At 39.8% G+C, this 12,893-nt stretch overlaps 1 protein-coding gene across 5 annotated transcripts in view; it reads right to left on the bottom strand.

The window, feature by feature from the left end:
• GALNT8 (polypeptide N-acetylgalactosaminyltransferase 8) overlaps positions 1 to 12,893 on the bottom strand; it is a 134,681-nt gene that overhangs the window by 80,546 nt on the left and 41,242 nt on the right. For 4 of the 5 annotated variants that reach the window (XR_005379759.1, XM_038576546.1, XM_038576549.1 and 1 more), the window contains 4 exons: positions 9,038 to 9,223; positions 7,787 to 7,924; positions 7,143 to 7,238; positions 5,929 to 6,096 (listed from right to left, as the gene is read on the bottom strand). Coding sequence is in view for 4 of the 5 variants with exons in the window: in XM_038576546.1 (XP_038432474.1) it covers positions 5,929 to 6,096; positions 7,143 to 7,238; positions 7,787 to 7,924; positions 9,038 to 9,223 (588 nt within the window). In the remaining variant the exon portion in view is untranslated. The remainder of the gene's footprint in view (positions 1 to 5,928; positions 6,097 to 7,142; positions 7,239 to 7,786; positions 7,925 to 9,037; positions 9,224 to 12,893) is intronic. The other variant, XM_038576548.1, reaches the window with a different exon arrangement.

Genomic DNA, 12,893 nt, shown 5'->3' with positions numbered 1-12,893 from the left:
AGCATAATGCTTGTGGGTGGTCTCAAAGGAGTTGCCCTGCCTCTGTCTCTACTGTTTAGCAGCCCTCTGTGCTCTGAGCCCAGCCCTCCAGCATGCCAGAGAAAAGACTATTCCTGTTTAACATTGTTCTGTTATTTCTCCTTCTGGGCAGATTCCTTTTCTACTGACTTTAAATATACCCAAATGTCCCAATATTAGAGTGAGAAAAGAACCCTTAGTTCTACCATCTTTTTTAACCAAAATTCAGTGCTTTTCTCTCTTTCAGAATCAAACTTCCCAAGCGATGAGGCAATAACAAACAGTGGATAAGATTCTGTGTTTGATTCTGGACACTTACTCTGCTGTGTGATCTTGGTAATATGTTTTGACTTCTCTGTGGTTTAGTTACTTCATTAGTGAAGTAGAGCTAATGATGACATTTCTCTTATAAGATTTATGTAAGGATTAAATTAGTGTCTGGTACATTATATGTACTCAACAAATCTTGGCCATTATAATTTATTGTGATTTTTTAAATAAAGCCAATGACTTTTTTTTTTTTTTCATTTTCTCTCCACTTCCATGTGACATGTCCTTTGGAAGTATTTTTTACAACTTCTTCAGACTCCTCCGGTTTCCTTTACATTGTGTTCATCTGGATCTTATACATTTTTAGTTTGGCTTTAATTTGGGGGGTGTTGACTGCTATTTTTTTTTAAGATTTTATTTATTCATGAGAGACACAGAGAGAGAGAGAGAGGCAGAGACACAGACAGAGGGAGAAGCAGGCTCCATGCAGGGAGCCTGATGTAGGATTTGATCCTGGGTCTCCAGGATCACGCCCTGAGCCAAAGGCAGATGCTCAACTGCTGAGCCACCCAGGCATCCCGAGATGTCTGAACTTTGCAATGAGGAAGAGTAGAGACACAGCTGAAATACTGGAGAGTTTGAGTAAAGGTCATCATGGAAAGTCTTCCAGATGGAGTGACAGGAAGAAGAGCTCTGGGATATGCAGTGAGAATAAGGAGGCCATATGCAGTCAGGGTTCAATAAATAAAAAGGAAGGGATCCCTGGGTGGCGCAGCGGTTTGGCGCCTGCCTTTGGCCCAGGGCGCGATCCTGGAGACCCGGGATCGAATCCCACATCGGGCTCCCGGTGCATGGAGCCTGCTTCTCCCTCTGCCTGTGTCTCTGCCTCTCTCTCTCTGTAACTATCATAAATAAATAAAAATTAAAAATAAATAAATAAATAAATAAATAAATAAATAAATAAATAAATAAAAAGGAATTGATATCTGTGGGAATGCTGTCATGCTGGTGAACACAGTTGCAGAAAGCAGTTTAGCTCTCTGTATGAAAAACCCTGACACCAGTCAGAACCCTCAAATTAATTATGACCCTTTTAAAGCGCTCATTTTCTTTTAAGACAATACTGTAAAGAATAATATAGAATGTAGGTCAAAATTAATATGGAAAATATCTTAATAGTCCCGGAGTCCTGGGATCGAGTTCCACCATTGGGTTTCCTGCATGGAGCCTGCTTCTCCCTCTGCCTGTGTCTCTACATCTCTGTCTCTAATGAATAAATAAAATCTTTAAAAAAAAAATTCAGATGTCTCAAAAAGGTCTTATCTCTTCTAATTGGGTCCCTTCTCAGTCACTGATGCCAGTGGTTTCCAGAAGTCCTACCTCCTCTGGTTGAATCAAACCGTGCATTGTGGCATTGGAAGAAGACAAAAGGACTATTTAGTCTTATCTCTCTCTCAATTCTGAAAATATCTGTGGTAGCTTTTAGGTAGAATGAAATGAATGTGTAAATTGTGTCTACAAAGAAAACAAAACACAAAGGGCCTAACATCTCATCAAATGTCATTTTATTTACCTGAAAGAATTGTGGTCCTAAGAGATAAGGTAGACAGGAAAGGCCTAGATAGAATGAACTGACTTGGGTAACACACTGTGAGCTACATGATCACCTCCCTCTTCAACTTCTGGACTCCTTGACACAGTGACCATGAAAAGGCACCCAGCTTGGACATCGGAGGGGGCAGTATTCCCCTGTGTGTCCTGTAGCTCCAGACCTCACACCCAGCCAGAATCTATATTCTATCAGCAACTTCAGGCAGCTGGGAAAATGATTTCCCAAAATTCTCTTGGAAAGGCAAACCTTAAAATGTTTGGGATGTTATAATTCTTTCTTTAGCGTAAGTTGTATATTTAATTCCCAGGAGATTTAGGATCAAGAAGAGATGTTAAAGGAATCAAACACATAGTATTTGCTAGATTCTGTGTATAATAACTATTTTTAAGTGCCTGCTATGTTTTTAAAAAATTGTCTTACAGATTAACCTTGTGATACCAATTTCAAAATGTGTAGTTGAATAATTAACGTGGGATCCCTGGGTGGCGCAGCGGTTTGGCGCCTGCCTTTGTCCCAGGGCGCGATCCTGGAGACCCGGGTTCGAATCCCACATCGGGCTCCCGGTGCATGGAGCCTGCTTCTCCCTCTGCCTGTGTCTCTGCGGCTCTCTCTCTCTCTCTCTGTGACTATCATAAATAAATAAAAATTTTTAAAAAATGAATAATTAACGTTGTAAAAAGTTACCAAATTACAAACACTTTTGGAACATATAGTAGAATTTAAGAATCATTCATTTAAAATCATATAATTGACATTCTTAAGCTAGAAAATTTAACTTATTAGATTTATAAATATAGTATATACTGTTTAAGGGCATTTATTAAATTATAAAATCTTCATTATTTTAAATTTTCTAAGACAGTAGATTTTAAAAGTTCTCCACAAGAAAAAAAATTTTTGTAGCTATATATGGTGATGGATGCTAACTAAACTTACTGTGGTGATCATTTTGGGAATATATGCATAAATTAGGTATATTATGCCGTACACTTGAAACTGATATAATATCACTGTATAAATAAATAAATTTATTTATTATTGCAAATAAATTTATACTCATAAATTTTAAGAAATGGACCAATTCCTTAAAAACCATAAAGCAGTGAAATTCAATCAACATGAAATAAATGATCTGAATAGCCCTGAACCATTAAAAAAATTTTTCATTTTAAGTGCCAGGAAGATGGCCTGCTGGGCTGTGCACATAGGCCTAGAAAGCTGACAGGTCTGAATGTAGGAAGTGTGCAAAGAGCAAAATGTCCCTGCTTGGGTGTTCTAAAGTGGAAGGCAGGCTCACTGAACTTGGCTTCAGGCTCAGGGGATTGTACTGATACTTTTGAGCACAGGCAGGAATTTGTAGGGTACACACAAGGCCAAAAGGATTTAAATTTTTTTTTAATTCATGGTTTAAAAGCCCCTGCAAAAGAAACCTCCAGGACCATATGGTTCCACTGGAGAATTATACCAAGTGTTTAAAGGATTAACATCAATTTAAGACAATCTTTTCCAGGAAATCTCTTCTAGAAATGCTTCTTTCAGAAACTCATCTATTCTAAATTTTTATCAACAGGACAAATTTTATCAATTAGAAACAGGAAACACCTCCTAACTCACTTTATGAGACCAGTATTACCAGTATTACTTGATACTAAAACCAAAGACACTACCAAAATTTAAAAAAGGAAAGGAAAAAGCTATAGATCATTACCTCTAATGAACTTAGACACAAAAATCTTCAACAACATACAAGCAAACCAAATCCAATAAAGTATGAAAAGAAGCGTATACCATGAGTAAGTGTGATTTATTCCTGGCACATGAGGCTGTTTCAACTTTAGAAAATTAATCAGTGTAATCCATCATATCAACAAGCTAACGAAGAAAAAACATGATCATATCAATTGACAAGGGAAAAGCATTTGACAAAATCCAACTCAAATTCACAAAAGAAGTATTTCTTAGCAAGTTAGAAATTTGGGTAAATTACTTCAATTTGGTAAGGAGCATCTACAAAAAAATCTACAGCTAATGTATATGCAATGATGAAAGACTCAATGCTTTCCCCCTGCATTTGGGAACAAAGTAAGGATATTAACTCTCACTATTCTCATTTAACATAGTACTAGAAATTCTAGCTAATGTAACATGGCAAGAAAAACAAATAAAAGTCATACAAATTGGAAATGGAAAAAAAAAATTGATTGTTAAAACCTGCTAGGTTTTTACATAAAATAATAAGATTTCTAAGCTGCATGTGAAAGCTAAAAGGAAAAACTATAGTTTTTTAATTTATAAGTTAAATAAATTTAATATTAATTTTTTGAGCTACAGTAAAACTATAATAGTATTTTCTGCACACAAAAGATACTGTTAAGGACATCAAAAACTCACATTTAGCACACTGGGCCTGCCTGTCAAACATGCTCTGCTTGGCGATTGCCATTGATAGAAAGCTCACCACCTTGCTAGGCAGCTCACTATTCTGTAGGACAGCTTAAGCTGTCAGGCTGTTAGAAAGCCCTCCCCTGCCCTTACGTTAAGTTGAACTCTGTCTCCTTTATCTCCAGTCACTGGTCTCAGCTCTGCCCTCTTGTAGACACTGTACAAATCTAACTCTTCTTCCTCATGAAATCAGCATCAGCTTTTCTCTAAGCTCATGTCTCCAAGCTAGTACCTCCAGATTTGCCAATCTTTCATTGGCTCTGCAATTATTTATTGAGTGCCTGCCATGTTCCGGGCACTGTGCTAGATGCCAGAGAGAAAACGACAGCAACAACAGCAGCAGCAAAACCCAGGCCCTACCCTCCAGCTCACAATCTAGTGATGAGAAGAAGCAAGTAAAGAGGTACTTAGAAGTGATCATGAGATAAAACCCATAGGAAGGGTCCTGAGAGTACGAATCACTCATCCTTGTCCTTTAGAGTCACAGATGGCTTCCCAAAGAAGACAATGTCTAAGGCCAGAGGTACACTGTGTAGTTGGCTCAGTAAAGAGGTGGGAGGAGAGGGAACAACACATACACAGAAGCTTAAGAAAGAGCATAGCCTTCCATAGAGTTATGTATATTTCCATATGGAGCAGGAAGCGTAGGGCAGAAAGACAACTTCTCCTCCTCCTTCTCACTGATATCGCCTAGTTCAAAAAGACTTAATCTAGGATCCAAAAATCCTCTGAAATTGTAAGCAAAGTTGTGCACATATGTGCATATATATGTTTTCCTGGAAAAAAAGAGTCTCAAGAATTCTCAAAAGAGTCATTAACTTTAAGTCAGGAATAAATAAGTTAGACTGATCCATGTCTGTTAACATGTAGTCCCTGAGCCTAACGTGGTACCAAAATGCTCAGAGGTACCATCGCAGACAGAGCATAGGCTCCCTGCATCAGGACATCACCTCTGTGCCAGTGTGGCTTAACGCAGCCCCACAACACTGACTTCACATGCAGGCTGTATTCAGTCAGAGCCCTTGCATCATTGTCTTGCCAGATTCCCTCCACCCTGTTCTCAATCGATTGATATTGAAATTAAAGTCGGAGCTTTTACACTAGACCCTATCAAATTTCAGTCCAGGGCTCCAGATTCTCTGATTACCATTAATACTAAAACCAATCACAGTGGCTAATATTCATTGGATACTTTCTACATGCAGGCACCATGCTAAGTTCTTTATGCACACTATCTCGTTTAATCCTCCCAACAGGCTTCTAAAGTAGATCTTGTGATCTCCATTTTACAAATGAGGAAACAGTATCAGAGAGGGCTAGAAACTTGCTGATGGTGACTGAACTAGGACCAAACCCAAACTCTTAACTGTTAAGCTATAACAGATTCCAATATTGCTTCCTTTACCCACTCACCTTCACCAACAGACTCAGTGTTCCATGCCCAGTTCTATTTCCAATGTTTTCCCTATACACTGCTACAAAGCCAATTCTTCTAAAACACTACCAAATCAAATATGAACCTCGCAGACTAGATTTGAATATGCTTATCCTTTAAAAACAAACAAACAAACAAACATGTGACTCACTGGTTTAAAATCCCAGTATATGTGCAGTCTGTTTTGGGCTGCCTTGGAACATGGCTCTAATGTGGGCTTCTCCCCATCTCCAGGATCTGTCAGGCAGTGATCATCAATATTTGCCTCTGCAATCAGTGGCCCCACATAAAGCTCCCCAGTTAGGTGGTAGTAGACATTCTAAAAAAGAGCAAAGGAATCTGTCATGGATATAGTCAGTGGGGTGGCCCTTGACCTTATAGAGGACATGAAGATTACTCTTGGGCCCTCTACCCATTCAGTCACCATGGGGGGAGGGGGAGGCACTGAACTTTCCTGGGTAACAAGGAGTCCCTTCTGCTTCTTTCTTCCCAATCCCCAGTTGACTCTAGGAAGAAGACCAAGTGTGAGGAGGGGGCACTAGCCTGTCTGTTTCCATACAAGGGCTCCGACACAATCATGACTTGTATAGACAAGGAAGATTATCTTTGAAGCATGCACACACACACACACACACACACACACACACACACCTGAACTTCAGATGCTGTCATCACAAGCTCAAGCTATGAACTTGTCAATAAATCTTTCCAATTCTTAATCTAATACCCTCTTGCTTGGTGAGCTTGAACAAGTGGGTTGTTTTTTATGTCTCGGTGTTTTCATTTGTCGTGTGGATATGCTATCTTTCCTACATACCACTAAAAATTCCTTGGGAGACTAACATACAAAGTAACAAGATAGATGTGAATATTCTCAGGGGAAAATTCCCCTAGCTGCATCTTCCACTCAATGTCAGATCTCTTCTCTTCCATTTAGCCTCTCTCCTCTCTAGCCTCTCTGTCCTTGTCTACAGAAGATGCCACAGGTAGCATCACCTGCCCACTTTCCAGGGCATACGAGGAGTGGTGGGAAAATGGTGGAGATAGTGAGGGAAAGGGAAAAGGATAAGGACGCAAGGTAACTGTCAATGAAAATATTACTATTGAGAATGAATGTGACAGAGCATACTTTCTACCTATCCTCCCAGTACTTCAAGTGGAACTATCTAGCTATGATCTTTTGAAAGGATTTAGAAGTGCTTAGTTATAAGGAGAGTTTTGGATTTCACCCTTACCCATTGTTCAATATGCTCAGCTCCTGCCTTCCCAACATCTCTAACCCTTAGTCTGAATCTGGCAAAGGTCTCCAGGGGCTAAGCCACAACAGACTCATCCTGTCAGGGCAGGGGAGATTGTGGAAGATACCTGAAGACTGCGTTTGCAACAGTAAAACATGATAAGGGTTTTTCCTGAAACAAGTTCCTGATCCAGGCAGAGATTTTCATCCAGTGTATTTTTCATCTGAAAGGGCAAAACACACAAAAAATACCATTGGAAAGAGGAAGAGAAAGAAGGCCCTCAAGCCTCCCCAGGCCCTGCATTTTCCTCACTACTCTGAGGGTGCCAGAAATTACCAACCAAAAGAAAGCAGGGGCTTGGGATCTCAGGAACTATTTTCTATGCACTAGACATATGCTAGAAGGAGGTCCTGCTGTGATACCCCTTCCTGGGAACATCTACCCCTTAGACTGTCACAGTACATATGGTGGGGCGGCAGGCCAGATACCCTGGCTGGCTGAGAAATGGAGAAGTCAGATCTAGGGCTACAGTTTGCAAAGTAAGGAACCAGAGGCAGAGACAAGGAAAAGAAATGGGATCTGGGGAACAAGAGATAAAAGAACACTGAGAGAGCCCAGGGGCAAAAAGCTGAGAAAGGAGTTAAGGGTAGAAAGGTAATCCTGGGCTGGATGGATTTTAGAAACCTTTTTCTGAGCAGTCATACAATTCAAATCTCATTGTCTCTTATAGCCAAATATTTACAATCTGAGATGCAATTTCATGATACATACTCTTCCGTAGCCCACAATGTTGTGGATTGGCTTCAGGCTTGGATAAACGTTTTTCAGATACCAGTCAAAAGTTTTACATTTCAGTTTCTTCCGGAGTGCCATTCTGGAAGAAATGTCTCCAAAATCGATTCCAGAGTTCTATAAATAAAGTATATCTGTGCTTTGCAACATCCTTGAGTCCACCAAAGGGTATGAATGATGCACGAGGGAATGAAACATTTTTCTGATAGCCTGTAACCTTGATAATTGACGTTTTTCAGGGAAAGTGGGAAGAGCTTGAATGCTAGTAATCTCTGCTGGTTTCAAGGCACTTGCAAAGCCTGCATAGTAGTAGAGCCACTCAAGTTTATTTCTCATCATTAGCAAGCTAAAACAGACTGCTCCCATTTGAGATAATATTTACATCAGTAAGGCACAACAAAATACTCCTCATAATAGCCAGAAAAGGCTCTAAAAAGGAATATTCTGGTAGCAAGATTTAAAGGTTGAGGGAGAGTTTCTACAAGTGATATCTGTGGGGAATCCTAGGGAAGGAATGCTTGAGCCCAGAGCCGCAGCTCAAGGATAGAAGACAGCAGCATATGCCAAATTCAGGTGGCTAATGTTAGCCAAGAAGGCCATCCTCATTTGTATACATCCAGCAGGGTGACAGTCCCTACTCCCACCATCCCACATCCAGCTGCCATGTCCCATGAATTCCTGATGTCCAGCCCTGCCTCACAAGGAACCCCTCCAGTATAGATGATACATGAACATGGAATCTTGGGGTGTCTGGGTGGCTCAGTCGGTTTAGCATCTGCCTTTGCTCAGCAGGGAGTCTGCTTTTCCCTTTCCGTCTGCCCCTGCCCCTGCTTGTGTGTGCACACTCTCTCTCTTAAATAAATAAATCTTTAAAAAAAAAAAAAAGAACAAAATCTTGAAGATTCCTTGGTTTGAATCATATCTCTCCTGCTTATTACTTTATTACCTTTAACAAGTTCCTTACAAATCTCTGTGCTTCTGTTTCTTAATCTGTAAACGTGGAAGAATAAAAACAAAACCTACCCCATAGATATGCTGCAATGATGAATGACTGCCTGGAGCATAGTATTACTATGTTAATGTTAGGTGGTCATTATCATTGCACCATCAATACTTTATGCTAATTTTGGGGGGCCAAGATGGCGCTTTCACTCTATCCCTCCCTTTTCCTACCAGTATTGTCCCCTTCTCCTTCATTCTTCTCTGCTTCTGTTCAATTTCATGACAAACCTGGATAGGTATGTTCCAGGCCAAGTAGACCATGTGTTTGTACTCATCCATCCAGATTTCAGCCACTCTCAAAGCATTGCGCTTCAAGGCAACACTAAGATCCAAGGCATATGGCTTGTGGTTTCTCTCTAGGTGAGCAATCCTGGAGCAAGGCAAGACCTCAACTCTCCCTCCACACTGCCACACCTGCAAAAGAATAAAAGAAAGTCACCTGGGAAGGCTAGGCCCATGACCAAGAAGAGGCATAACTTGTAGACACACAGAGACCACATTTTGGAATCATTTTTAAAGAATGTAAATTCAGTCCTTCCACTCCCATTTCAATATGACCTCTCAACCAATATGACCTAAAACAACCTTCATTAGAAATCTACCAAAATGCTTCTCTCATTGTTCAGACAGTTCCAAAAGTCCTGGAAATCTTCCTGAACAGACCAAAAGAAAAACTGCCTCTGCTCTATTATCCCCAAGGAAGTAGCAAGTCCTGAAAGGCACCGCACTTTGATCCAATCTCACTAGACTTCACTTCTCAAGACCCCCTTTGTTTATATCTGCATGCTAGATATAAAGCAATGTGGTAGACAAACTCTCAGGGACCCCCACGATCCTTGCCTCCTGGTGTTCACACCCTAAACTCATCCCCTTCCTTTGAGTGTGAGCTTGTGATCTTCTATCCAATAGAATATGACAAAGGTAACAGGAGGTACATGATTGCATGTGTGTGATTACACTGTATAAGACTGCAGTATCCATCTGGCTAGGAGACATGCTCTCATGCTGGCTTTGAAGAAGCAAGCCACTATGTTGTAAGACACCATGATGAAAAGGCCACAGGGCAAGAAACTAAGGGCAACTTCCAACTGATAGCCAGCAAAAAAAACTGAGTGCTTTTTCAGTCTGGAGGGCTTCAAGAAACCAAGCACTGCCAATAGTTACATGAGCTTGGAAGCAGATCTTTCCCCAGTCAATCCTAAATGAAAACCTAGCCCTGGCCAGTACCTTGACTGCAGCTTTGTAGACGACCCTGTTAAGCCACTCTTAATCCACAGAAACTGAGATGGTAAATGCACCTTGCTTGGAATCATCATCTTTGTGATAATCTGGTTACACAGCAATAGATGACTAATACAAATAATTCTTGACCAAGAGATACTATGACTCATGATATAATTATAAATATTCTTCTTTGCCATCCCGATGAGTACAAACATACTTGTCAGGCCACATATTCTAATATCTGGCTTAAAAATATGATCTTTAGATAAATGATAAAACTATCTAATGATATTAGATTGATATAATGACTCCAGTTTCCCAAGAAAAGTGCAGTTCCTGGGAGTTAATTAGTCTATCTGGAAGTGGTTAGAAACCTACTACATTCATGTCCAAGGGAGCCTCTGAGATGAGAGTGAGCAACTTAGGTCCTGCTGGTTCTGTTAACTACCTGAAGGGTCAGTCTCCTTATCTGACTTTCAAAATTTTTTCTTCCTTTCTCCTCCCTCATCCTCTAAAACTCAAAATGGCAAAGTGATAAAAAGTCAGGCTTTGAAGTCAGACTGACTTGTGTTCAAATCCTGACTATCACTGTACACCTGGCAACCAGGGGCAAAACACTCCCCCCTCACTGAATCTCAGGTAAATTATCCACAAAAGGGCATAAAACTGTCAGGAGGAATAAATGGCATAACAAGTGTCCATAAAAGGCTATGATTTTTAACTTGAAATGGTTCTTTTCTTCTATTATCCTTCCATTTCTTTTTATTAGTTTCCAGAATCATGTGGAGGTTACAACTGATTTATTTTCAGATTTTATTTTCTGAAGCCAAGCATCTCAAACTTCAAATACAAATTTACTCCAATTTTTTTAGTTGGTGGTAGTTTCCAGTCCACAAGAATTCAGAGAAGAAAAAAAAGTTGGCATGAGAAAGAAACCTTAAATTCAAGCAAAATATAAAAGTCATGATTGCCATTTATGAAGTAATGTTAACTATTATCCTTGACCAACAGCTTTCAAATTTTACTCTTTCAATTTATTCCCACTTGCCAAACATTCCTTCAATCTCATTCTCTGTGCGTGTGTGTGTGTGTGTGTGTGTGTGTGTGGGTGAGTGTCTAACACACACAGCGACACAAAGTTTCTGCTTATAATAACAGTGACTTGCTCTGTGGCACATATTACCCTAATGCTTTTCATGAATTTAATCCTCACCATGCAGATACTATTATTATCCTCATTTAAGTAAGTTGCCCACATTTACCAGCAAGTAAATGACAGAGCTGGATTCTGAATCCAGGCAGTGAGCATGGTCCCTGACAAGGGGCCAGGAAAACAGAAGATGCTTGATACTGGTTTTCTTTCTTAAACATCAGTCCCAAAAGTCCATCTCCATTTATACACTTCCATGTGTACTATCACTGCCATGCCTCTAGATGTCAGAATAAAACATTCCAGGCAGTTCTGATGTTTCCCAAGATCTGTCATGGGAGAAACACAGATCTTAACAAGTGCTGAGAGGTTTTAAAAGGCAAATAAGATGCATAATTGCTAGCCAATGCCAATGTTAGCTAATCAAATTTAAATTTTTAAAAAATGAAAAAAAGCAAATAGCCACACACACAAACTAAGGAAACTGGAGACACATAGAACTATTTTATCCAAGAAAAAGAAAAGAATGGCCCTTCCCTGACACTCCCTACATTTCCAGCAAAACCTATCAAACAAGCACAAAATGTTAAAAGAAAGAAAATTTCTTGTGAAAACTAAAATAATGGAGTTCAATATGGAGTGGGGGAATGGAAATAGAGAGGCAGCAGCAGAAGAAAGCAGGGGAACTCAAAAATGGTAATGAATTAGGTAAGAAGGGCTTGGGTTCCTAACTGGGGGAATTGGGGTTCCAAAATCGTGGAAGCTATGGGAGGTAGGAAACCTCAGCCATAATGTCACTAAGGTCATCTTAGGATTTTGCTAAGTACCGTGCATGAAATACTTATTTCTACATTTATATTTTTGTGCTAGAGACTAATTGTATGCTCAGTATCTATTCCCCTTTACATTTACAGTTATAGAAGGAATAACTGCACACATAAACAACTAGCTGAAATCTACATCTTCCATACTCTTTTGCTCACAGTGGCCATATGACCAGCAGCGGCAGATAGGATCTGAGGGGAAATAACATACAACTTTCAGGTAGTACCTTAAAAAGGAAAGCATGCTCTGTCTTTCTCTTCCTACTAAACAGAATACTGGTGTGATGTCAAGGATGGCAGAACCACAAGATGGAAGAGCTTTAGTTTTAGTGCCCATCACCTGAAAGCTGCCATCTCAATCCTGAACTGTTCAAACTGTTCTGGGGGGCGGGGGGAGACAATTTCTATCATATTTAAACCTGTTATTTTAGCCTCTCTAACAGAAGCCAAACAAGGATTCTAATTAATATCTGTATAAATCATTTAAAAATATTTATTACATTTTAACAGTACCATTATCCTTATGAGGTAGATGAAACAAGGATGCCTCTCTTCGTCTCATAAAAGAGAAAAATAATCAGGACAACCATGCAAAACAATAGCTTTCTCTGTCCAACAATTACTGTGGCTTAAAGGTATAACCCAGATAGGGACTCACAATGTGTTTATTAACACATAAATGTAAGGTCCTGGTTAGGTCTTAATTGGGTACAATATGTAATCCTAGAGTTATCAGTTCCAAGTAAAAGAAATAAAAGGTAGTGACTTTAGAAAATATTAAATATGGGAAGCCTGGGTGGCTCAGTGGTTGAGTGTCTGCCTTCAGCTCAGGGTGTGAACACAGAGTCCTGGGATTGAGTCCTGAATCAGGCTACCTGAATGGAGC

This window comes from Canis lupus, chromosome 27 (assembly GCF_011100685.1).
Source record: "Canis lupus familiaris isolate Mischka breed German Shepherd chromosome 27, alternate assembly UU_Cfam_GSD_1.0, whole genome shotgun sequence".
Lineage (NCBI taxonomy): Eukaryota > Metazoa > Chordata > Mammalia > Carnivora > Canidae > Canis > Canis lupus.
The sequence above is the reverse complement of the archived record's forward strand: the minus strand, read 5'-3'. Positions and strand labels throughout refer to the sequence as shown.